General features: G+C 50.2%; 3 protein-coding genes across 11 annotated transcripts in view; 2 read left to right on the forward strand and 1 right to left on the reverse strand.

The window, feature by feature from the left end:
* The window catches only part of CFAP77 (cilia and flagella associated protein 77), a 66,701-nt gene extending 64,015 nt beyond the window's left edge, over window positions 1-2,686 (reverse strand). The window contains exon 1 of the mRNA XM_068155952.1: window positions 2,477-2,686. Within this exon, the coding sequence (XP_068012053.1) occupies window positions 2,477-2,602 (126 nt within the window). The 5' untranslated portion in view covers window positions 2,603-2,686. The remainder of the gene's footprint in view (window positions 1-2,476) is intronic.
* Window positions 2,687-2,793: 107 nt separating this feature from the next.
* TTF1 (transcription termination factor 1) lies at window positions 2,794-11,819 on the forward strand. 5 transcript variants are annotated; one of them, XM_068155950.1, is made up of 11 exons: window positions 2,794-2,912; window positions 3,646-4,535; window positions 4,961-5,178; window positions 5,791-5,976; window positions 7,254-7,332; window positions 7,607-7,737; window positions 8,133-8,358; window positions 8,640-8,729; window positions 8,903-8,968; window positions 9,227-9,312; window positions 10,516-11,819. In XM_068155950.1, exons 2-11 carry the CDS (start codon window positions 3,658-3,660, stop codon window positions 10,668-10,670), a joined length of 2,115 nt encoding a protein of 704 aa, XP_068012051.1. In that variant the 5' UTR covers window positions 2,794-2,912; window positions 3,646-3,657; the 3' UTR covers window positions 10,671-11,819. The 5 variants fall into 5 exon arrangements, with proteins under 5 accessions (XP_068012051.1, XP_068012047.1, XP_068012050.1 ...); XM_068155946.1 differs by having other exon boundaries at window positions 2,820-2,900; XM_068155949.1 differs by lacking the exon at window positions 2,794-2,912 and adding an exon at window positions 2,923-2,935.
* A 2,945-nt stretch (window positions 11,820-14,764) lies between these two features.
* SETX (senataxin) overlaps window positions 14,765-24,820 on the forward strand; it is a 34,078-nt gene continuing 24,022 nt past the window's right edge. For 2 of the 5 annotated variants that reach the window (XM_068155953.1, XM_068155958.1), the window contains exons 1-9: window positions 14,765-15,039; window positions 15,456-15,629; window positions 17,147-17,327; window positions 18,556-18,766; window positions 18,924-19,033; window positions 19,532-19,751; window positions 20,511-20,630; window positions 21,965-22,136; window positions 24,480-24,570. In XM_068155953.1, the coding sequence (XP_068012054.1) occupies window positions 17,148-17,327; window positions 18,556-18,766; window positions 18,924-19,033; window positions 19,532-19,751; window positions 20,511-20,630; window positions 21,965-22,136; window positions 24,480-24,570 (1,104 nt within the window). In that variant the 5' untranslated portion in view covers window positions 14,765-15,039; window positions 15,456-15,629; window position 17,147. Of the gene's footprint in view, window positions 15,040-15,455; window positions 15,630-16,913; window positions 17,328-18,555; window positions 18,767-18,923; window positions 19,034-19,531; window positions 19,752-20,510; window positions 20,631-21,964; window positions 22,137-24,479; window positions 24,571-24,820 lie in introns of all 5 variants that reach the window. The other 3 variants (XM_068155954.1, XM_068155955.1, XM_068155956.1) reach the window with 3 other exon arrangements.

Raw genomic sequence — 24,820 nt, forward strand, 5'->3', positions numbered from 1 at the left:
AAATGAATTCCTTGATTAATTACAACACATCATACATTCTCCCAGAGAGAAAACAGAGCATCCATCCCTAGAAATCTGTTCATGACAAGATGATGGTTTGAATCTGCAAGAGCCAGCGTGTGGGGACGCATCCTGGGGGTAGGATGGAGCTGGGCAGAGCCGAGGCAGAAGAGGCAGCCAGGGCCCAGGTATATGTCTGGGCAGTGGTCTCTGTTTGGTTATGTGATGCCTCCCCTTGAGAGGAGAAGCTATGTGAGAGAGCTGAGGAAGTAGGAGATCCTGTTGTTAGCTGCTGCAGAGTAGGTCTGTCACAGCTGCACTAGGGGTTTGGGGCCTGAGGGCTAGTTGGAGGAAGATCAGGAACTAAGTCTCCCCTCCACTATTACTGGCCCTCGGGTTCTCGTGTGTTTGCTGTCTGCTGAACCTTAACGGCAGCTGCTGGAGCTGTGTGTTCCTCAGTGCCCTCCCACGGCTGCCAGAAGCACTTGTCCAAGCAGCAGTTGTCTCAAAACCTTCTGTCCTTCCCTTCTAAACCATCTCTGTGTCCTTGGTTTTCAGGTAGCACTGCACAGAGTGAGGGTTGCGATTTACTGGCCATCTCCTTTGGCAGCTCCCTCCGGAACGTCCAGTCCCCAGGGCCTTCCCAAAGTGGGAGGAGATCCCAGACCACAGTTGGAAGCACGAAGCAGAGATGTGGCAGAGGGCTGACACCTGGTGTGTGCTCCAGCGAGCAGGACTGGGCAGGTATCAGCACTTAGCCAGCGAACTGCCACCCTGACTGTCACCTCTGATTCTGCTTCCAGGCAAAGATGCCAACACTTCCTATCGAACTTACAGGAGCCAGGGAAAAGAAAGCAGAATTACAGAATGGGTTGGAAGGGTCCTTGAAGGTCACCTAGTCCAACTCCAGTGCCAGGGGCAGGGACACCTTCCACCAGAGCAGGTTGCTCAAAGCCTCATCCAGCCTTGTCCACCTCCTCCATGGGCAACCTGTTCAGGTGTGTCACCACCCTCCCACAAGGAATTTCTTCCTAATATCTCATCTAAATCTCCTCTTTTTCACTTCCAAACCATCACCACTCATCCTGTCACCACACTCCCTGTTAAAGTCCCTTGCAGCTTTCCTGTAGCCCCCCCCTTTAAATGGCCACTCTGAGATCTCCCAGGTAGAAGTTCAGAGGTTTACAAGTGAAGCTGCCTTTGACTTATGGCACAAACCAAGGTTTTTTTTCCTCCTCCTTTTTCTTTTCCTTTGCTAATACAATTTCCAAATCGATTTTCAGAGTTTCATGCTGGGAGGAAAGATGTTGAGTGTTGCAAGACTCCTATTTCCTGCGATATTCCAAATTCCCCGAGTTTATGGCCGACTCCCAAGTTTGGGTAGAGACCTCCAGAGCTTCAGCAGAGGCTGAACAAGCCAAGGCTTAGACGTCGCCGCTGCCTGCTCTGGCAAACCAAAGCTTTGCAGCAGAGCCGGCTGCCCTCCCCAGGACAAGAGGGAAGGTGCAGCCGCTCCACCGGCTCGATGCCCGCTGCCGGGGGACTACCGGCGCTGCTGCCAACCTCTCTGTCCCTCTGCACCCTCAGAGCCACGATCCCGGCCCCCGAGCACTGAGGGGCAGTCTCAGCAGCGGCCCGGTGGCGTGTCCCTGATGGGGACTGGGATGGTAAAGACCTGGTAAGGGCACGAAGCCTTTCTGCGAGTGCCATCCAGGGGACAGGAGCTGCACTTCAGCTGCTGATGATGACGGGGGAGGGTCTCCCGGGACGCGGTGGGGAGGGCTGCAGTGTGACTTTCTGTGAGTGTTCTTCAGGAGGAGGGAACCGAAGGAAGATGCCTGAAACGTTGCGAAGCCCACCCGCAGCTCAGCCCACCCACAGGAGGGGAACACAAGGGGAGGTGGTAAGGTGAGGAGTGTCGGGAGTTTGTGACCTGTCCAGAACCTCCCCAAACCGCCTGAAAACTCCTAGTTCGGGTGGTCAGAGTTTGGGTGTCCCTCGGTCCCTGGACCCCTCCGCTGGGACGGGGGGAGGGCGGTGGCAGAGAGCAGCCCAAGTGATATCTCGGTCCCTGACTCGGAGCACTCCTCAAACCGTGGGGCTATCGATTACAGAACAGCCGAGACTCGGGGGGAAAAGCCACCCCTGGTGCTGCCTGTCACCGTCCCGGGGCTACCGAGCGTTTAACGGTGCTGAACCACGGAGGGGCGGCTGGGAAAGGCCTTCCTCCCTCCTCATCATAGATACACCTTTTCTTTTTTTTCCTTTTTGAATACCCATTGTCAACTGTTCTCACCCTCCAGGTGCTTTAAGGAGGAAACTTCTCCGCTGCTGGCAGCGATGGTGCGGGGCGGCCCGCGGGGACCCTGCCCCTCCTTCTCCTGCCTCCTGCTCGCCTGCTACCGGCTCCAGGACGAGCAGGGGTGGCCGTGCCCGGGAATGGAGCAGGGAGAGAAGGGAGGGACCCGGGGCTCACCTTGAGGATGAGCGGGTTGCACAACATGCTGTCCCGGGCTACCCCCAGCCGCTCGTTCTCGCTGCCCGGTTCCACCTCGTCCAGGGTCAGCGGCCGCCGGGGGGACGCCGCTGTGTCTCCCGCCATGCCAGCGCGGTGCGGGAAGCCGGGGCCGAGGCGGTCGGTATTGCCCTGCCCGTGGGCGAGCAGCTGTCCCCGGGGCCGGCAGAGTTTGACCGTGGCGCCGCAGCAGCCACCCGTCAGGGAGCGGCGGGGGGGGGGGGGCGGAACGGCGGCTTCCCGTCTCCTGGCAACGGCTACGTCACGGGTCCATCGCTTTAAAGGGTCCGGCTGGAACCGCTTCCGCTGCGCGGGGAAGGGGGAACGGAGACTCCCGGTAGCGGCGTGCAGGGGGCGCTTTTGCGGGCTGACACCAGGAAACGCGGTGAGCGCTCGGGTAAGGCGGGACCCTCCGGGCGGGTCTGTTATCCCCGCGGGCGCGGCGGGACGTCTTCCCGGGCAGGGACGGGGAGAGGCTGCTGGCGAGGGCGGCAAGGTCCCTGGGGGAGCAGTGGTTTGCCCACCTCGTCCCATCCGGGTGCCACCGGGAGGCCTAGGCTTGCTTGGTGCCTCCCTCGCTCCGGAGAGGAGCGGAGGATAACGGCAGCTCGGCCCCCGGGAGGCCAGGGGGTTGTGCAGCGTGGGCTGCAGGCATGCCGCGGCCTGGCTATGTTACCGCGGTGCTGGGGCCAGCTGTGAGGGGTGGCCTGGGGTCTGTCCCCAGAGTTGTGCAGGTATGGTTGGGGATCTGTCCCCAGAGGTTCTGGGGCAGCTCGTTCCCAGTGAGGATACTGTAGCCAGGTGGGGGTTTCTCTCTTCTTCCAGGCAATCAGCACTGGAACAAGAGGGCACAGTCTCAAGCTGTGCCAGGAGAAGTTTAGGCTGGAGGTGAGGAGAAAGTTCTTCCCAGAGAGAGTTGTTAGCCATTGGAATGTGCTGCCCAGGGAGGTGGTGGAGTCCCCATCCCTGGAGGTGTTCCAGAGGGGATTGGACATGGCACTTGGTGCCATGGTTTAGTAGTCATGAGGTGCTGGGTGACAGCTTGGACTTGGTGATCTCTGAGGTCTTTTCCAACCTTATTGATTCTATAAATCACAGCACTTGAGTAAAACTTGTGTCTTTTATTTAAGGTAAGAAAAAACATGACAGGAAAAGCAAGTGCAGGTGATTCTCCAGCTCAGGAGTCTCCGAAGAAGAAGAAGAAGAAGAAGAAGCAGAGGAGGGAACACAAAGAATTAACCAAAATTCGTGGAACTGGTGAAGGAGGAACTGCAGGAAAGGCAGAGCCTGACCAGGATTCTCTGCTGCTGTTTGAAGACCAAGCAGCACAAAGTGATGAAGGCCACAAAAAGAAGAAGAAAAGCACAAACCCCAACAAGCAGCAGCAGTCTTTGTTAGATAATTCACTTGTAAGGTGGGAACAGGAAATTAGGGATAAAACTGGAGGGGATGCTTCCCAGAAGAGGAAGAAGATGAAGAAGCACAACAAGGGCACAGGGGAACAAAGCTACATCTCTTGTGTCAAAGTAAATCAGCACAACGTTGACAGCTGTCAGGAGGTTGATGCTGACTATGTTTATGTGCAGCAACCCATTAAGAAGAAAAGAAAAAGGAAACCACCTGAGGAAGATGAGGTCTGTGAGGTGCCTGCCTCGAAAGCACATGACAAAACTGACAGTGGAAGGTTGGAAAAGAAGAGGAAGAAGGAAAGCTGCGGAAGCAGCCAAGCTGCTCGAGGAGACACAGGTGCAGCTGGGGCCTGGGCACTGCTGTCCACTCCAGAGCAAAGCAGGCAAAGGGAAAGCACAGAGAAGGGTGGTGTGGCAGTGCCCCAGCGCTGGCATGAAGCTGGTGACTGCAGTGCTGCTTCTGTGACCAGTAGAGGTTCTGCAGGTGTCCCTTCCAAATTTTCTAAGCCAGCTGAAGCTGCTGCCCGACCTCAGAAAGCTGCAGTGCAAGCTAGCACGCCCAAAAGCAGAGCTTTCATCATGGAAGAGAGCTCTTCAGAGTCTGAGGAAGTGTAAGTTTAGGTTTTGATTGTGGTTTGGGGTTGGTTTTGTTTTTCCCTTCCCTTCACCTCACCCCCAAATAGATTTCTAGCCATGGTATCTGGGTCCCAGATTTCCCTTCACTTTGTTTTGTGGTTTTAAAACCAGCTTCAAAATCACAGAGTCATGGAAGGGCAGGGAGTTGGAAGAGACCTTAAAGATCATCCAGTTCCAACCCCCTGACATGGGTAGGGACATCTTCCTCGAGTCCAAGTTGCTCAGGGTCTCATCTAACCTGGCTTGGGACTCTTCCAGAGTTCTTTGTTCCTTAATAAATGAGCAAGTTAATTCCTTTAATGGTAGAGATAGCAACAAAACCTCTCTTTTGGTGCTTCAGTGGTGTGGTTTATTTTGGTGTATTTTATCTTATGCTCTTTGAACACTTATTTACTATCAGGACACCAGAACCTTCAGCATCAAATAGAGAGGACTCTGATGAGCTTAGTCTGCATGAAGAGGAGGACTTGGACAACAGTGTGGCTTCAACTGGGGATTTGGATACTACAAGGCAAGAACTGGAAGAATTTATTCCTCATGCAAAGACTATATCAGACTACTCCATCAGGAACATGGCTGGAAGAGACCTAGCAAGGTTTAAAGAGTTTAAAAAGCAAGGTGAGCTCTCCAAAATATTGTTGCAGAAGGCCTGTGCAGCTCCTCTCATGTTTTGGCAAGGGGAAGGCTGCTGTTGTGTCACATCTGTCACATCCACTTCAGTTCATTTCAAAGGATGTTTTCTCTGCTTCATGTAATTGACTTCCTCGTTGTCAAGCTGCACTGCAAAAGCATAAATCACCTGCTCCCAGCTCTTGTTTTAGGCTCATAGAGTGGTTTGGGTTGGAAGGGACCTCCAAAGGTCATCTAATCCAACCTCCCTGTGCTCATCAGGGACATTTTCCACTCGATCAGGTTGCTCAGAGCCTTGTCAAGCCTGACCGTGAATATCTCCAGGGATGTGACCTGAACTTACCTCCCTGAGCAGCCTGTTGCAGTGTTCCACCACCCTCGTGGTGCAGAACTTGTGCCTGACAACCAATCTAAATCTCCACTAATTTCAAACCTGTCACTGCAGGCCCTTGGAAGCAGTCCCTCTGCAGCCTTCTTGGTTTGTCTCTTTCCTGTTTGCTATTTTGTTTCACTTCTTGGCTTTGTTGATCTGCTCGCTAAAACCTGAGGTGCAGTCTGCAAGAGATGCTACCTAAGGATGAACCTTTCTGTGTCTTCTAGGCATTGCTGTCAAGTTTGGCAGATTCACCCAGAAGGAAAATGATCAGCTCCAGAAAAACATCGAGGAATTCTTATCCATCAGTGGAATAGAGAGTGCTGAAAAACTGCTGTTTACCTGCAGGTATCCAGAAGAGAGAGAAGTCATCCAGCGCCTCAAAGTAGAGCACCAGTTCTGTGAAAAGATTTGTAAGTCTTCTCAATTCCTTCTCCCTCCCTTTCCCCTCTCTCTCTTCCCCTCCTTCTCCCTCCCTTTCCCCTCTCTCTCTCTTCCCCTCCTTCTCCCTCCCTTTCCCCTCTCTCTCTCTCTCTCTTCCCCTCCTTCTCCCTCCCTTTCCCCTCTCTCTCTCTCTCTTCCCCTCCTTCTCCCTCCCTTTCCCCTCTCTCTCTCTCTCTTCCCCTCCTTCTCCCTCCCTTTCCCCTCTCTCTCTCTCTCTTCCCCTCCTTCTCCCTCCCTTTCCCCTCTCTCTCTCTCTCTTCCCCTCCTTCTCCCTCCCTTTCCCCTCTCTCTCTCTTCCCCTCCTTCTCCCTCCCTTTCCCCTCTCTCTCTCTCTCTTCCCCTCCTTCTCCCTCCCTTTCCCCTCTCTCTCTCTCTCCCCCTCCTTCTCCCTCCCTTTCCCCTCTCTCTCTCTCTCTTCCCCTCCTTCTCCCTCCCTTTCCCCTCTCTCTCTCTCTTCCCCTCCTTCTCCCTCCCTTTCCCCTCTCTCTCTCTCTTCCCCTCCTTCTCCCTCCCTTTCCCCTCTCTCTCTCTCTCTTCCCCTCCTTCTCCCTCCCTTTCCCCTCTCTCTCTCTCTTCCCCTCCTTCTCCCTCCCTTTCCCCTCTCTCTCTCTTCCCCTCCTTCTCCCTCCCTTTCCCCTCTCTCTCTCTCTCTTCCCCTCCTTCTCCCTCCCTTTCCCCTCTCTCTCTCTTCCTCTCCTTCTCCCTCCCTTTCCCCTCTCTCTCTTCCCCTCCTTCTCCCTCCCTTTCCCCTCTCTCTCTTCCCCTCCTTCTTCCTCCCTTTCCCCTCTCTCTCTCTCTCTCTTCCCCTCCTTCTCCCTCCCTTTCCCCTCTCTCTCTCTCTTCCCCTCCTTCTCCCTCCCTTTCCCCTCTCTCTCTCTCTCTTCCCCTCCTTCTCCCTCCCTTTCCCCTCTCTCTCTCTCTCTCTTCCCCTCCTTCTCCCTCCCTTTCCCCTCTCTCTCTCTCTCTTCCCCTCCTTCTCCCTCCCTTTCCCCTCTCTCTCTCTCTCTCTCTTCCTCTCCTTCTCCCTCCCTTTCCCCCCTCTCTCTCTCTCTCTTCCCCTCCTTCTCTCTTCTTCCTCCTGTCCCTGGCACAGACAGCACAGTGAGCCAAATGTATCTTGTTGGTCCTTGATTTTTCTTGTGTGTTGGCCTTTATTTGGTTGTTCTTATTTTGTTTGTTTGGAGATAATTTGTTTTTCCAAGCAGCATGAGAAATGTTTCTTAAACATGAATCATTTCCCTTCCAGCTGAGGGCATACCACGACCCTGGAGGCTGATATATTACAGAGCAAGGAAGATCTTTGACCCAAATAATTACAAAGGAAAGTAAGTGAATCATTTGAAGAGTTTCTTGAGTGCTGCTGTTGGCCTCTGATGATTATTTGCACAGGAAGAATGGATGGAAGCTAAGGTCATCTCTCCCATTTGTGACCTGGCTTGGCTGTGACTCAACTGACACTTCATTTTCCTAACTGCTCCTTATCAGTTCCTCTGTTGTAAAGTGTGAATGGTATCGATGGGTGGCACTGAAATGCTTGCAAAGGTGCCAGCTGAGTGGTTTGAATTCCGAGCTGAAGCTGTGGCCCTTTCCTCCCCCCAGGTACAGCAAGGAAGAAAAGGAGAGGTTGAAGAGGTACCAGGCTATGCATGGCAACGACTGGAAGAAGATTTCAGAAATGATGTCTCGTTCTAACATCTCACTTGCTAGGAAATACTCCGAAATCAAGTCAGGTAGGTGATTTTAAGGCAACTAATTCTGTTGCATGTGCCCTAAACTCCAGGGTAGAAAAGAATCCTGGAGCAGGTTTGGGTTTTAGTCAGTTTGTGGTGCTGGTTCTTTTACCCCAGACTACTGAAATTGTTCCTTCTGTCTAACCTAAACCTCCCCAGATGCAGGTTAAGGTTGTTTCCTCTTGTCCCATCACTTGTTACCAGCCCCCACCTGGATCCAATATCCTTTCAGGGAGTTGTAGAGAGCAATGAGGTCTCCCCTCAGCCTCCCCTTCTCCACACTAAACACCCCCAGCTCCCTCAGCTGCTCCTCACCAGCCCTGTTCTCCAGACCCTTCCCCAGCTTCGTTGCCCTTCTCTGAGCACACTCCGTCAACTCAGTCTTTTTCTTTTAGATATCAATAATGGTCCCTGGTCAAAGGAAGAGACCCAGAAGTTAATTAATGCAGTGGAGGAGGTGATTAAGAAAAGAATAGAAAAGGAAGAGGCAAATCTTTCCTCATCAGAAGATTCCTGTAGAGATCTCTTGATTGAGCGGGAAAAGCTGTACCAGAACTTACCATGGACAGAGATTGAAACTCACGTTGGAACTCGGTACTGGAGACAGTGCAAACAGAAATGGTAAGGTTTGATCCCAGCCTGAGACAGGGAAGTGTGTTCTGGGCAGTGTTCCACTCTGTTCTGCCAGACTGTTTGTGGCAATAAACAAGTTGGAGGCAAGGGAAGAGGTGTGGTGAATGTGCCTGAGACAGCTCTGTGAGCTGTGGGAAGTTTCCTTCTTGCTGTGATGGTGGAGCTTGATTTCTGCTTTTCTGTAGCATCCTGGAGATGGTTTTTCTTGATGCTTGGAATATCCTGAAATGATGGAAACCTTTTCTTTTTGTGTGTGTGTGTTTCCAAAGGCTCACGATTTTAAGGATGAGGATGAACAAGGGGAAGAGTCTGTACAGGGGAAAGGAAGGATTGCAGGCCAAGATCAATCTCATTAAAAGGTACAGTTCCAGAGGTACTGAGATGGTTTTGTGTCTCTGCTTTAGCAGGGTGAGAACCACAGGGCTTGCAGGTTCAGGTTTCTCACAGAACATCCTGTGACTTCTGTCCAGGGCAGCTGTGAGCATTACTCCATTAATTCTCCCCACAAACTGCTTCTGTCTTCTATTCACAGGTTGCATGAACTGGAAGTGGAGGATCCTAATGATGTAAACTGGGCAGAAATCTGTAATGCTGTTGGGTAAGCCTTTTTTTCCCCTCCCTCCCCTCTTTTTGTGGATACAAAGCATGGTTGGAGCAGATGGTGTTAAAACTCCCCAAAGGAATTAAAATTCTTGGCCCTCTACAACTACAGCAAATGCCATTTGGTTTGCTAAGAGGGAATTGTCCCTCCTGGCACAGAGCTGAGCAAAAGGCCCTGCCTGTGAGCTCTGAACACTTTGGGTTTGTCCCCTTCAGTTCCTTGCACTGCTAATTCTTTGAATCCTTCTCGTTTCAGAGATGTTCCCAGTTCCTATGTTCAAGCAAAATTTTATAAGCTAAAAGTCTCCTGTGTTCCTTTGTGGCAAAAAAAGACTTTTTCTGGTCAGTATCCCAGCTGTTTGTATCTACTCCTTCAGGTTTTTTGCTTCAGTCTGAGGGGATTCTGCTTCTCTTTCTTCTTTGGTAGCTTCCCCCAAGCAAATTGGCTGAAATCTCAGGCTTTGTACTTATTTTGCTGAGTGATTGCTTTGTTTTTTTCCCCCCCTTTGCTTAAATGCTAGTTTAATGTCAATGTCACCTTCATGCAGTGCTTATGGAGCTCTTCTTTTGAATCCCTCTGCTGCTTGAGTTTCTCTTTGCATGTGTGTGTCTGATCTGCCCTGCAGCCACTGCGGTTGCCACAGAGCAGTGAGATTTGCTGCATTTAACTCTGATGTGAATCATTTCTGTCTCTGAGGCCCTGTTCCCCTACAGATCCAATTAAGATGACTTCTTTTTCATTTTGTTTTTCCAAAGAAATTATTGATTATCAAGGGGCCTTGAGCAACCTGATGTAGTGGGAGGTGTCCTTGCCTGATGGCAAGGGGGGTTGGAACTGGATGATCATTAAGGTCACTTCCAACCCAAACCATTCTCTGGTGAGATGCTACCCTGTATAAGGTGTCCCCAGCATAAGAAGGACACAGAGCTGGTGGAGAGAGCCTAGAGGAGGCCATAAAGATAATCCAAAGGTTGAGGCACCTCTGCTATGAGGACAGGCTGAGGGAGCTGGGGGTGTTCAGCCTGGAGAAGAAGATTCCAGGGGGACCTTAGAGCTGCCTGCCAATACCTGAAGGGATCCTGCAGGAAAGCTGCAGAGGGACTGCTCCTGAGGGTGTCTGGAGACAGGCCAAGGGGGAATGGTTTGAAGCTGAAGCAGAGCAGGGTTAGACTGGAGCTGAGGAGGAAGTTCTTCAGGGTGGTGAGACTCTGGCACAGGCTGCCCAGGGAGGTTGTGGCTGCCTCTTCCTTGGGAGTGTGATGAAGGCCAGATTGGATGAGGCCTTGAGCAGCTGAATCTAGTTGAGATGTGCCCTTGCCCGTGGTGGGGAGGTTGGAGTAGATGATCTCTCAGGTCCCTTCCAACCTGAGCCATTCTAGGATTCTGTGACTCTTTTGGAAGAGAAACTTTCCAGACTGTGGAAAAACAGAGGGGTGGAAAAAAAGGCAGTGGCAGCCCCTTTGGTGGGCTCATTCAGCAGCCAGTTCCCCATCAGAGCCAACTAAAATGACTCTTTTTTTTGTTTGTTTGTTCTTTTTCCAAAGAAATTGTTGATTATCTTTATGAACATAAACTTCCAGAATTTGAAAGAGAGTTGAAAAGAAAGGGGCAGAAGCCTTGTTCTGGCAATTCAGCAGCTGGGGAGCAGAAGTCCTTCCGACTCAGTGACATTTTTGACTGCAGTGAAGACAGTGATTAATGAACTGCACCAAAAGCAGCTCCCACCCTGCACCCTTAAGCTGCAGAATGGATCAGGTTGAGAGTGGCCACACTTCAGCAGCTACAGAGGAGAGCACACAGTGGGGAAAGTAAAGAGATGGACGTTGATTTTGTCTTGTGTCATGCGGAGGTAAACGCAGGTTTTGTGCCACCAGTATTTTTTTAACCTTAATTTAACTCTGCCTTCAAAGTTTTAACTTCTAAACCCCCAAGCAGCTTTCTGAATAGCTCCAAACCAGTACTTTTCCCCCTCCTCCCCCTTGCTTTTTTCCGTCTGAGATGTTGAAAGCTGCTCTTTGCCTTTGCATATAAACTTGGTGCCCAGAACGTGAAGGAGCTTCAAACAGTTCAAAACAAGAAGGGAGTTGGGAAGTAATGAAAAACAAGAGTGGCTTGGGGAAAGGCTTTCAGTTTGCTTTGGCATCTCTGCAATGAATCAGTGTTGATGGCAACACCCCAGCTTAAGACATTTGTGTTGATGGAAACACACAGCTTTGAGCTGGGTCTTGGTTTTTCCCTGGGCTTAACAGAAATGTTTTCAGGAGCAACTGGCTTTGATTTGATGGTTTGTTGGGGGGCTCTATTTTTTATGTGAACTTGGACTTTTATCAGCCCTTCTAGAGGGGGGGAAAAGGGATTTTGGTCCAGGACTGGTGATAAATTGTGCTGGCATTTGATGCCAGTCAGAAGAATGCATTGAAAATGGTGTTAATAATTGGAATGCTGAGAGAAGGTGTTGTGTGTGTGTGTATATACACACCTATATACAAGCATCTGCTGTTTTATTGTGCCAAGAAGAATTTCTCCTTTTTAATTAGAAACTGCTCTCCTGGCTTTTGTATATTTTAAACTGTGCCTAATTATTTGTAAATGGGCAAAGGGAACAGCAAAGAAACAAAGAAACAAAAAGGGATTCCTTGTTCTGCCTGTAAATTATTTTACAGCTCACTGAGATTTCTTCCTGTGCTGTATGGGATGAGTGCTGCAGGAAGGCTTGGTCTTGGAGGTGCTGCTGGGGTTTGGGGCTCATTTTGATAAGGGAGCAGTTCCTTTTTTTAAATGTTGTTAATTGTCCTTGAAAAGGCAGAGAACTTGCAGTGGCTGGAAATAAAGCTCTTCTGGGATGTTACTCTGGGCTGTGATTTGCAGCATGAGAACTTTTTGTCTGTTGAACTGTGTCTGGCTTCAGCCTCTCTGAGGATAGAGAATGGGATTACTTGTGTGAGCCAGACAGGAAGCTCCACAGCATCACTGAGAAAAGGGTAAGTGCCAGCCAAGAGATGAAGCAAGGGGAGAACCATGGACCAGCTCCCTTGCTCTCAGTTCCTTGTCTTGCTTCTGTGCCTTTTGGGTTTGAAGGTTTAAAAGCTGAAGAATTTGAATTTTTGGAGTCTAAACACTTTGTGGTTTTCAGTTTATTTAACTCCTGGAAGATGAAGATGCTCTGAATTCTCTGCAGGGTAGAGCACAAATGATGCTGTGGTTGTAGAGTTTGTAGAGTAGATCTCAGAGAAATAAACTTCTACCTCCATAATGAGATCTATTCTATGATTTGCTTTAGAGGGAAGCTGTCATGGATGAGTGGAATGCACCTCACTCAAAAGAGAGAAGCAGCAATTTGGTTGAGATAAAGGAATTAATTTGACAGGGTTCAGTGAGTTCCATGAAATTGTAACTGTGGCTTGATAAGGTTCAATAAGTTTATGGCAAAGATTAACTTAATTAGTGCATGGAGAAACATCTGAAGGAAAACTGAGGTAGAATTGAGTTAGAATGATTCTCACAGACTGGAGTAAAGAGTGAGGACAGATCCCCTTGTTGGGTCATGAGGCTCAGATTGGACCCCCTTGCTTTCTAGACTCCTGGTGGAGCTTAGTGCAACTAGGTCCAATCTTAGTCTTAGACTTGGACAAGGGTTTATCTCTAATGGAATGACTTATGCAGAGTTACTAATTAATACTGAGTAGCTACATGGGTTAGTGATGCTTCCTTGGTATTAGTTCAGCATGCTGGCAGTCACTGGCAGGATTTGTGGTAAGGGATCTCTCTGCAGTGGCTAAGGAAGCAGCTCTTAGTATCAGGACAGGAATCTTAAACCTTGAGAAGTGTCCCTGCTCCAGGGGAGAGTTTGCCTGGTGTGCAGTCCAGCTGCTGTTCAGGGAGAGCTCAAACTGGGCTTATCCTGCTGGTGGCAGTGGTAGAGTGAAGCAGCTGGCTGCTAATCAACAGTAGAGACGGGATGGAGGTTGTCTTCCTTTTAGCTCTGGTCTCCTGTCCTTGCATCTTGCATTTTTGGGATTTGAAAACACCTTTGGAAAAGTCTTTTTTTCTGAGGCATCTTCAGATGTATGTGAGCCAGGAGCTCTCCAGCTCATAGATACACCCCAAGGCAAGATGTCTATTGCTCCAGAGTCAGAGTACAGCTTGGGCTCAAGTATATCCATCACAGAAAGTGCTAAAGAAGATTTGCTGATACTTCTGCCAAGCAATTTCCTTGTGGAATCATGCAAGGATCTGTAAACTTGGAGCCATCACTGCACCACTTGCTTAGGGAAAGATACAAACCTGACCTCTGCTGCACAGGACAAAAAAGGAGAGGCTGGATTCCTTCTGTAGCCCTGGACATGGAGCAGGGGCACAGCCCCTTACCCACCTCCTGCCTATTGATGTGCTGCCTGGAATCTGTTTGTACATTGGAGGAGGAGAGCAGCACTTGTTGAGCTCTTCCTGTTTGCTGAATAATGGCACTTGAGAGGGCATAAGAAAACAGCTTTTCCCTTTGCCATCATCTCATAAAGGCTCCTGGGAGCACAGGGAGGGGAGGCAGCTGTTTCATGTGGGTATTTGAATAGTACTGAAAACAGGGCAAGCCCCGTGCAGGGCTTTAAAACAAACAGGCTGCACAGAAGGATGAGGGAAGGAACATTGACAAAGCTTTGTGTATCAAGCTGCATTATAAATAAGAGCATGACAGATCCTTCAAGTCTCAAAAGCACTGTGAGGCCCCTAAAAAACTTTGGTGATGTCGCTTCAAGCGTTTCCCTGGCACGTTAATGGCCTGAATGGTGTTGCAGGGAAGAATGCTCAACTGTGTGGCACTATCAAAGACACAGACAGCCAGGTTACAAGAGTTGTGTTTGCAGCAGAGAAGCACTTCAAAGTTGAGGAGTGATACAGTGGCAGCAGCTGAAGATCAAACAGGGACTTGCCTTTTTCACCCTCTTCTCCTGTGATGTTTTCAACACTGAGTCAAAGAAAGGCAAATCATCTGTGACTCCTCAGAGCCCCCCCAGGCTGGGGGACAGCATCAGCCCTGTGACCTGGAGGGGTGGTAGAGAGTGAAGCAGGACACAAGCCTTGAGCCTCGGCTTCATCTCCGAGGCTGGAGGGCAAGGGCCAGGCTTGAGCAGCAACACAACCTCCTGCTGCCCATTTGGGGGGCAGGGGCTGCTGAGCCGGGTGTGGCAGGGGTTTCCTTCACATCTCCAGGGTGCAGTGAGTGAGGAAACTTCCCCAGAGGGGAGAATTACCACTTCAGCCTGCTGGGGAGCAGCCTGTGCTGGGCTTGATCATGGATTGGGGGTAGTATTTTATTATTTCAGTGTCTGATTATAGCATACTCTACCGCATCACCTTGCCCATGTGGGACCTGGGGAAGGGTTTGGGTGGGAAGGGACCATTAAAGCTCAGCCGCAGCAGGCTCGTTGGTTTCTAAAGTCCCTTTTGTTTCTATGATCCTCAGCCAGATCGTGTTTCAAACTGGTTCGTGACTCACTGCTGCTCACACTCATCCTTTTGTCCTCCCTCTCGCCATTAATAAATCCCCAGCTGCTGCTCCCTCCTGCCTGTCTCGGATGTTTCGCCCCTTTCCCTCACCCCCGTCCCCCCGCCCCCGTTTCCCTGCCCCTTTAAGAGGAAGCTCCTCGCTGGCAGGGCGGGGCCCGGCCGCAAGGGGAGGGGCGGAGCCTGGAGCCACTTCCTGCCACCGGACCGGAAGCGCGGGACGCGCCGCGGCCTGAGGGCGGGAGGGGCAGCGCGGGGGCTCCGTGGCGGCAGGGGGGGCGAGGGGGCCCGTCTGGGGTAGGTGCCACTCGCCTTCCTCCCTTCCCCCTGTGACTGCGCTGCTGCTCGCCGCCGCGGAGCGAGGTTCGCATTCCGCTTGGCGTGGGTCCCCCTGCCCCGCGCTGTCCCGCAGGGCCCGGCCGGGCCCGGCCTGCCCCGTGCCGCTTGGCGGGAAAGGAGCAGCGCGTTCCCCGGCTCGGGCGGTGGGAGCGGGCAGGGCTGTTGGCGAGGCGGCGGTGGGAGCAGCCGCACGGGGTGTGCCCGCGGCTCCCGTGGAGGAGCTGTTGGTAAGTGCCTGGTATCCCCTGGGGGGGTGGAGAGACAAAGCTCTGGATGTGGCGGTGGCTTGAACCGGGAAGTAGAAACTGCTTTCGCTTTCCTTCCGTTCGGGCTGAGGCGTTCTTGTGAGCAGCTGTCAGTGCCGGGCAGCGGCTGAAGCGTGTCGGTAGCAGCATTACACTGAAGGGCTCTGCCTGCGGCTGAAGTTTGCGTAGCTTCGGAGGCCTGCGCCTGGGTACATTTTCCACACGTTTTGCTAGAGAAGGCTTTGGTAGGCGCCGTCTTGCGTGACAGGGGATTCAGTTGTAAATCCTGCTCAACCCTTCAGTAGACGTGTGTGTAACCCTTAGGTGGGCTGTTAAAGCAGCTGTCAGTCTGTAAGGTGTGAGCCGAGCCCATTCCTGACGTTGCTGTTTTGCTCCAGAAGCGCCAGCAGGACTCGGTTAGCAGGGGATGGAGTGTTGAAGGTGCTGCCCTGCTGAGCTGGACTCGATGGCTGAAGGTGTCAGCCCCTTGCCCTGGCTGCAGGTCAGAGCTCTGCCCTTGCCCACCATGTGACCTGAGATATTTGCACAGCAGAGAGCTTCCTTCTTCAAAGGTAAGTGTCCACTTTGCTATCTTCCTTGTCTAGGGGTAGAGGACATGCATGGGCTTGGTTTGTCTGGGATGACAAGGAATGAGACAGGGAATTCTAAATAACAAGTGGTGAGAGGGATGGTGGGGAGAAGGTTGGGCCTGATGGTCATAGAATCGTTAGGGTTGGAAGGGACCTCAAGGACCATCGAGTTCCAACCCCCCTGCCATGAGCAGGGACACCTCACACCACAGCAGGCTGCTCACAGCCACATCCAGCCTGGCTGCAAACACCTCCAGGCATGAGGCTGCCACCACCTCCCTGGGCAACCTGTGCCAGGCTCTCACCACCCTCATGGGGAAGAGCTTCTTCCTAACATTTCAATCTTCCCATTTCTAGTTTTGTTCCATTCCCCCCCAGTCCTGTCACTCCCTGACACCCTCAGAAGTCCCTCCCCAGCTTTCTCATAGTCCCCTTCAGATACTGGAAGGCCACAATGAGGTCTTCTTGGAGCCTTCTCTTCTCCAGACTGAACAGCCCCAACTCTCTCAGTCTGTTCTCATAGGAGAGGTGCTCCAGCTCTAATCATTCTCCATCTTCGAGGTCGTCTCCCACCTTTCATCATTCTTTGATTCTATGCAGTTATCATCTTTCCTTTTGTATAGTTGATATGTTTCTGCTCTCCAGTGTTCTGTTGGGTCATTCAGCCTGGCAGAATCTGAGGTAACTGCCACTGCTTAGGAAAGAAATACCTGTGCACTTCTGTGGTGAGAGGAAGTGGCTTCAAGTTGCACCAGGGGGAAGTTTAGCTCCAATACTAGAAACAGGCTCTTTGCTGAGAGTGGTCAGGTGCTGGAACAGGCTGCCCAGGGAAGTGGTGGGGTCTCCATCCATGGAGATGAGGAAAAAAATGCATGGACATGGATTAGTGGGCATGGTGGTGTTGGGCTGATGGTTGGACTTGATCTCAGAGGTCTTTTCCAACCTTAATGATTCCATACTTCTGCTCTTTATAGAGGAAGCAATCCTTGGTGAGAATTTGATGCTGCTTTCTAAGTATCATAACAAAGAGAGTAAAACTCTGTCTAAACACCCTTCACTTTTGACAACAGGGATTTGTTGACCTATAAATTTTAGCAGGAGAATAAGGGGGGAAGCCAATTATCCTTTGTAGTCATTAGACCTAGATTCCAGCAGCACAACAGAAGCTTTACCACTCTAGCTCTGGAAAATGTTAGGTGAATTCTCCCACACTTTGTGGTTTGCAAACTATATCATTTGACTTCTTTTTTGGTGCTTTTCTTTCAGCAGGAATATTCCTCTTGGTGTTTGTTTCATGCTGTAATCTGTGTTTCTTTAATGCATGCACCTGGATGAGAGGAGAACATCCAAAGACCATCAGCATGCACCCTGCTGATGAGTTACATAGATACTGAAACTCACCCCCCATCACAATCAGGTGGTGGTGTGGCTGAAGGGAAATATTTTGCCACTTCCCAGTCTTTGGAGTGGTTTTAATTCCTCCTTCTTTCCACCCAAAGAATGAGCACATGTCGATGGTGTACCCTTAGTGGTTCTGACACCACTGAGTTCCTGAAGGACTATGCTTCCAACCAGTTGCCCCTGGAAGATCTGGAAGGCTCCAATGATGATCTCTGTTACTGCCTGGAATGTGTGGTTGAATACCACAAAGCAAGGGAGAGGATGCCACGGCTGCACCAGGTAATTCAGAGACAGAACTGAAGGAAGACTGCAGAATGGGCTCCTGTGGTTGCTCCTCTGGTTTCTGCTGAGTGCAGAGGGAGGGTTGGTGCAGGTGTTGTGTTTTGCAGGTGTTTGGGAGCAGACTCTCTTGCTTTCTGTCTGCTTTATTTGTATGTTCAAGCTGCAAGGAGCTGATTGCAGAGCATGAAGACCCTCCTCTGTTTTTTTGCACATATTCAAATCATCAAGAGCTAAGCCAGCAGTGGGAACTTGCTGGCTGGATCTTGTAGCTTGAGTTTTATTCATGCTGTGGTGGTTTGGTGTCTGAAATGAAGAACACCTGCCAAACAACCCAACTGCTCTTTCTTTAATGTGTTTTCCTCCTTCCTCTGGCATCTCTTCTGCTTTTGCTTTGTTCCTCTTTTTGTTTGCTTTTGTTTCTTGTTTGTAGTTTTCTACTCTGCTTGAATATCAGAGATCTTGTGTACCTGTGAGATGAAGACCTGAGTTTAAGTACTCTTTATTTTGTTACAAACCTTTTGGAAGTCTAACAGTCAGCATCCAGTGTTGTAGTTTGAAGAGCTGCTGTGGATGCAAAGTGATTGTTTGTAGCTAATTGATCATGATGGGGGATTCTTTTTAAATGAGCTAGATGTCTGTGGAAGGTGTAATGATTTAACCCATGGCAACCCCATCTGAGTATAGACTGGAAATAAGTGGGGTGAGTGGCCTGCTCAGTCTTCATTTCTATGCCTACTAACTGTAGGAAATCAGCCTTAGCCTAGCTGAGGTTTGGAGCAGCTGCTTTAGGTGAGAAGTGTGAAGTGAGCTGATTGCCACACAAACACTCAGCCAGCTTGCAGTGATTGCAGGCACTCCCTTCCACTAAAACACTGCAAAATCTATTCCCATCATTTCTGGTGCTTCATGTTGGCCAGTGGAACCAAATTTGCCTAAGCCATGGCAGGAAATAATGATTGATGAATATTTAATACTGTTGTGAAAATGCTTCTGGCTTCAACAGCACTTAAAACCTCCTTTTATCCTCTTAACTCTGAAGGAAGAGTTCTGTGATCAGCACAATCTGAATTCCATGTCCTAACTGTTGTGAGGTCACATCAGGCTTGGAAAGAAACTTTTCAAAGTGAAATTCTAAGCCCTGGGAGCCAAGGGGAGGTTGTCACACGTGGTACTCAATGTCCTTAATTGCTCTCTTCACCAGTCCCCTTGGATTCATTGCCTCTAGGTCTTGTGGGAGTTGGAAACCTCCAGACTTATTGCCCACATTGAGAAATCCATGCAAGAAGAAGATGAAGCTGGTGATGAGTTGTATCTAGTGGATGAGAATGGAGACACTCTGCTGTCTGGTTATGTGGGCCCAGACTTTGAGAACAACTTGAGAGTGCCTCTGCTGGAAACCCTGAAGTATCCCTACCTGCTGCTGCATGAGAGAGTCAGTATGTATCTTGCCCTGGGCAGCTGCAAGTGTGAGGCAGTTTTATTCTGCTGAAGGAGATGAGTTAAAGCCAAGCACCATTGATTCTATTTTGATACTAAATATGTGTTCTCCTTTGTGAGTGTATAAATGAATCCTTCCTCTGGCTCTCTCTTTAGGTGAACTGTGTGTCCAGGCACTCTGTAGGATGGAGCAAAGCCACAGCTCCTTTCAGGTCTTTGAGAAGTATCCAGGAATTTACCTCTTTTTGGTTCATCCAAATGAAGTGGTAAGTTGCATTTTCCTCTTCCACTAAGACTTAAATTGAAGAGCTTTGCACTGTCTCAGACTGAAGTGCTCTTAGTAGGTCAGAGAAGTTACTTCTGGCCTTGTTGGAAGCAGTGCCCTGTGCTGGAATCAGTATCCTGTGCTGGCAGCAGGATTTAACATCTGTGGATCTAGCAACAGTTACCTGGTTAGAAAAAGTTGCTCAGTAACCTTGAAATGACACAAACCAAGTCCCAGCCCAGCTGCTGTCACATGAATCCAGAGGAGGCTTTTGTGTGCAGTTGTTTTTATTACCTTGCATTTGAACTTTGTTACCAGCAGCTGGTAGGTAGGGCAGACCTGTTCCTGGGGTTACTTTGGGTGAAGACCCAACTCTCCCTTGCAATTGCCAGTCTTGTTTGCTTCTGCAAGTCAATTTCTGCTATGATTCCTGGCCTTGGAGCACTGTGATGTTGTTATTTCCCTTTACTGCTGCATAACTTCTTTGTTTCCACCTTAGATTCGTCGCTGGGCCATCCTGACAGCAAGGAGTTTAGGCAAGGTCGACAGGGATGATTATTATGACTTGCAGGAAGTGCTGACTTGCTTGTTCAGAGTCATTGAACTGGGGCTTTTTGAGAGCCCAGATATTTACAGCTCCTCAATGATTGAAAAGGGTAAACTCATCCTTCTGCCATCTCATCTGTATGACACTACCAACTACAAGAACTATTGGCTAGGTGAGTGTTTGTCATCAGAAGTTTGTATGTGTAGTCTCAGCTTGGAATCATAGAATCATAGGGGTTGGAAAAGACCTTTGGGACCATCAAGTCCAACCATTCTGTAACTCTGCCAGGTCTGGTGTTAAACCACATCCCTGAGCACCACATCTCTGTGTCTTGTGAACACCTCCAGGGATGGGGATTCAACCACCTCCCTGGGGACCCTGTTCCAGTCTTTGAGAACCCTTTAGTGAAGAAGATCCTTCTGATGTCCAACCTAAATCTCACCTGGCACAATTTCAGGCCATTTCCTCTCTTCCTATCACCTGATGCTAGAGAGAAGAGAGCAACCTCCTTTCAGGGAGTTGTGGAGAGCCAGAAAGTCTTCCCTCAGTGTTCTTTCTCCGGGCTGAGCACCCTCAGTTCCCTCAGCTGCTCCTCCCCAGCCCTGTTCTGCAGACCCTTCCCCATCTTATTGCCTTTGCCTGGACCCACTTGAGCACATCAATGTCCTCCTTGCAGTGAGGGCCTCAAAACTGACCCCAGCACTCACAGTGTGGAAGCACTCTCAAGGCAGAGCTCTGTGATTTCACAGGTGCTGTTTATTTTGAGGCATGTCAGATGGGCTGCACAATTAATTGCCTGATGAGTTTCATGTTGGTGCTGACCTCTCTGGTCAGGTGTCCCGCTGGTGATGGCATTTGGAAAAGCCACCCTTGATTTGGTGAGAGGTTTTGCAGATACATTGACAGGTTGCTGCTTTTGTTTGTGTTGCAGGGATTTGCATGTTGCTAACAGTGCTGGAAGATGAAGCTATGGACTCCTTACTGCTGGGCCCAGGCAAACAAAATGATTTCATGCAGTCAATACTTCACACCATGGAGAAAGAAGGAGCTGGTAACTAACACTGGTGCTGAGATGAGACAGTTCAGAGTGTATTGTCATCTTCAGCAAGCTTCCCTCTTGCACTGAGTTAATTCCTAGTGCTTGTAATGCTGAGGTGACTTCACCTGAGGCTGCTTCCCTTGGGGCTTGTTTACCTTCTGGAAGGTGGCCAATATTGCACAATGTGGGGGTAGTGCTGCCAAAACCACTGCAAAAATCACCTTCCAGGGAACTTTGCACTGCAGGAGGGCTGCCAGTGCTTTGCTTCAGGCTGACTTTGAGGTTTGGAAAGGGCCCAACTTCCCTCTCTACCACCTTGTTGCCATTCAATCAAAGGTTGTATGGGTATGCAGGTTCACTGCCCTGAAGTCTGAACTTTGAGTCCTGAAATAAAGAAACACTTTCTTCATTGCCACAGTTTGCTTCAAATGTCTCTTCTGTCCATCTGCTTGAGGGAAGCCCTCTTGCCCCTGGGAACTTAGACTTTAGGGACAGTAGCCCTCGAGCCATTTGTATTGTGTTTAGCCTGTGTGCCATGGGCATAGCCTGGGAGCTGCACAGGAGCTCAAGGCCAGGGCTGCCTCTTCAGGGACTGGATTTTTCTCAGCTTAGGCTGTTGGTTGAGGATGTGATATGAGGAACACCACACTTAAAGGAAAGCCACTTCCTTCTAGCTTACATTTGAGCTATGCATTGTCCCAGCTGTGTAAGTTGTAGCCACTCCTTGGAGCAGCACTGCAAAAAGCAGGGTGGAAGAGTCCAGTTTTGTAGGGCTGGCAGATGGTGGTAATTGCTCTTAAAGTTCCTCTTGATTTAAGCAGTGTCAGTACAACTCACTCAGGCTGACTTCTCTTCTTCTTTGGGACTTTATCCTTCCTTATTTGGACCTGTTTTCCCCCCTTCCCTGTCTTCTTTGGGCTTTTCCTCTTCCCTTTCTTTTCCTGTCTGTTTTGGACTATTCCTCGTCCCTCTCCCCTGCCTTCTTCCTGGGGACTTGCCCCTCTCCCCTCCCTTCCTCCTGGGGACTTGCCCCTCTCCCCTCCCTTTCTCCTGGGGACTTGCCCCTCTCCCCTCCCTTTCTCCTGGGGACTTGCCCCTCTCCCCTCCCTTTCTCCTGGGGATTTGCCCCTCTCCCCTCCCTTCCTCCTGGGGACTTTTCTTCTTCCCTCTTTTCTCCCCCCTTCCTTTTTCCAGATTAAGACCCCATAGTTGTAGCTGCTAGAATCCCTCTCTCTCTGTTTAGCATTTGAGCACAACCTCCTCTGCAAGCTACCAGCTGCTTCCCGCTTGGCCTGGAGCCCTGCAGGATCCTTGCGTTTCAACTCTCCCCCCTCTTCCTGTTTCAGATGACTCTACTGACCCCTTCTGGCCAGCGCTGCACTGTTTCATGGTCATTTTGGATCAGCTGGGATCTAAAGTCTGGGGGCAGCTTATTGATCCTGTCCAGGCCTTCCAAACCATTATCAACAGTGTGAGCTACAACAATGAAATCAAAAACATCCGCAGTAGCTTTATGAGGTCAGTTGCAAGGGTCTGGATTGGTGACCTCAACAGCAGCAGCAGTAGTAGTGTGGTCTTGGTTTGCTTCCCAGTGCTGCCTTCATTTCTGGTGGGGAAGGGAGGTGGCAAGGTAAAGTTAAAACCAGATCAAAATCAGGTGTTGCAAATTAGCAGTTAATGGGGGGGGGAAATGAAGTAGCCCCTCTAAAATTGTGAGGTTTGCCCCAAGCAACATAGCTGCTGAATTCCTTTTGATTACTGTGAAGGCTGTTACACTTTGCAGGATAAATTTTGGGGGCTGATGGAGGAAGGCTGGGGCCTCTGGGGCTGAGGGAGGAAGGCTGGGGCCTCTCTGGGGCTGAGGGAGGAAGGCTTGGGCCACTCTGGGGCTGATGGAGGAAGGCTGGGGCCTCTCTGGGGCTGAGGGAGGAAGGCTGGGGCCTCTCTGGGGCTGAGGGAGGAAGGCTGGAGCCTCTCTGGGGCTGAGGGAGGAAGGCTGGGGCCACTCTGGGGCTGAGGGAGGAAGGCTGGGGCTACTCTGGGGCTGAGGGAGGAAGGCTGGGGCCTCTTTGGAGGCTGGTTGAGGGCTAAAGGCACCTTGCATGTCAGTCTAATGAAGATGTACCACACCTGGTACTGTTGGGAAAATTAGGAGACTTCCCAGCTTTTCAGTGGATGCTTTAGATGTTGTTCTTCTGATTGACAACTTGATTTTTTCACTTCCAGCTCATGTTAAGTGTTAAATATTTCTCAGGATTAAATTTACTTAATGGTACTGCAGGGAATCATGGAACTGTGCTTTAATAGCTTGCAAAAAGACCTGGGAGTCCTGGTGGGCAAAGGATGCCCATGAGCCAGCAAGGTGCCCTTGTGGCCAGGACAGCCAATGGCATCCTGGGGTGGATTAGAAGGGTTGTGGTGAGTGGCTGGAGAGAGGTTCTCCTGCTCCTCTACTGTGCCCTGTTGAGGCCACATCTGGAATATTTTGTCCAGCTCTGGGCCACTCAGTTTAAGGAGGACCTTAGGGAACTGCCTGAAAGCATCCACTGCAGAGCCACAAAGCTGCTGCAGGCAGTGGAACATCTCCCTGTGAGCACAGACTGAGGGAGCTGGGAGCAGAGGAGCCTGAGGGCTGCCCTCATTGCTGGGCATAAAGATGTGCAGGGCAGTGTGGAGAGGATGGAGCCAGGCTCTGCTCAGGGATGTCCAGTGACAGCAGAAGGGGCAACTGGTGCACACTGGAGTGGAGGAGGTTCCATGTGAACAGGAGGGAAAATTGTTCCACTGTGAGAGTGCTGGAGCCCTGGAGCAGGCTGCCCAGAGAGGTTGTGGAGGCTCCTGCTCTGGAGGCATTCAAAACCCTCCTGGATGTGTTCCTGTGTGACCTACCCTGGGTGATCCTGCTCTGGCAGGGGGCTTGGACTCAATGAGCCCTAGAGGTCTTTTCCAGCCCCTGCCATTCTATGACATGCTTTAATGCCCAGAGCAGGCATCAGATGCTCTCTGGAAAAGTTTTGTGCTCCTCTATTTGCCTTCTGAGATCAAATGGGTGTTTAAATTGGGTTTGAATGAAGCACTTTGGTGTGACAATGTGGTTGCTATTGAACAGAAAGTTAATGAGGTGAAGTGTTTATTCAGGTTGATTACTGTGCTGCTGGGAAGTCCAGAAATAGCTTCTATGGGAGGAAAAGCTTGTTCTGTAAACTCAAAACTCCATCTCATGGCACAATGTCCCTTCTGAAGGAGCTCTGTAAGCATCCAGCTCCCAAGACCTTAGGAACAGCTATTTTGGAAGACTGAACTCATGCCACATTCTAAAAAGCTGGTGGAAAACAGTACCTGGAGAAGCATTCACTGTTTTGCTGGGGTGCTTTTTGAATCACCTGGGTGACAATGTCTTAGAAGTTCAGCATTTTTATCCACACTGCCTGTCATGGTCCAGGTGGGGATGTATGGAGTGCTGTAGCTAGCTGAGGCAGGAAGGCATCTTGAAGGAAGTCTCCTTCTTTTGAGTGTTGGGTTCAGTTAGCTGCAGATGGGCTTTATGTTTGTCTCCATGTCTCTGTGGCTGGGCTGCATGTATGCACAGAGAGGCAATGGAGCTCTTTTGGGTGTTTGCTCTGAGTAGCCAAATCTGTGGCTTAGTAGAAAGCTCTTTTCTGAGGCATATTTTTCCCCCCGACTCTGCACAAGCAGGGTAGAACAAGCTCTAGATTTTAAACAGGGATGTTGGAGCACTGGCAGGTTCTAACAGTCATGTGGTCAGGATCTGAGAAACAAAAATCTATGAGTTGGGCAGTTGGTTTTCTGGTAGTTAAAGGCAGCTTTGTGGAGGCCTTCATGATCTGTATTTCATTTTAGGATGAAATGTGAGTCAGAGCCGGATGAGGATGAGGAGATGATAACCTGCAGTCAGATTGTGTACAATTACAACACAGAAAAGCCACAAAGGGTATGTCAAATATCTTATTTCCCTCTTCTTAGAATGGTTTGGGTTGGAAGGCACCTGGAAGATTACCTAGTTCCATCCCCCCTGCCATGGGCAGCGACCCCTCCTGCTAGGCCAGGTTGCTCCAGGCCCTGTCAAACCTGGCCTTGCACACCTGCAGGTTTGGAGGCTCCACAGCTTCTCTGGGCATTTGATGAATCCATGAAGCCTTGCTATGAATCTGTGAATGAAACTCTGCAGGTGTGCAGGATGA

This window comes from Melanerpes formicivorus, unplaced genomic scaffold (genome assembly GCF_026170545.1).
Source record: "Melanerpes formicivorus ecotype bairdi unplaced genomic scaffold, bMelFor1.0.p_v2 SCAF_33, whole genome shotgun sequence".
Classification (NCBI taxonomy): domain Eukaryota; kingdom Metazoa; phylum Chordata; class Aves; order Piciformes; family Picidae; genus Melanerpes; species Melanerpes formicivorus.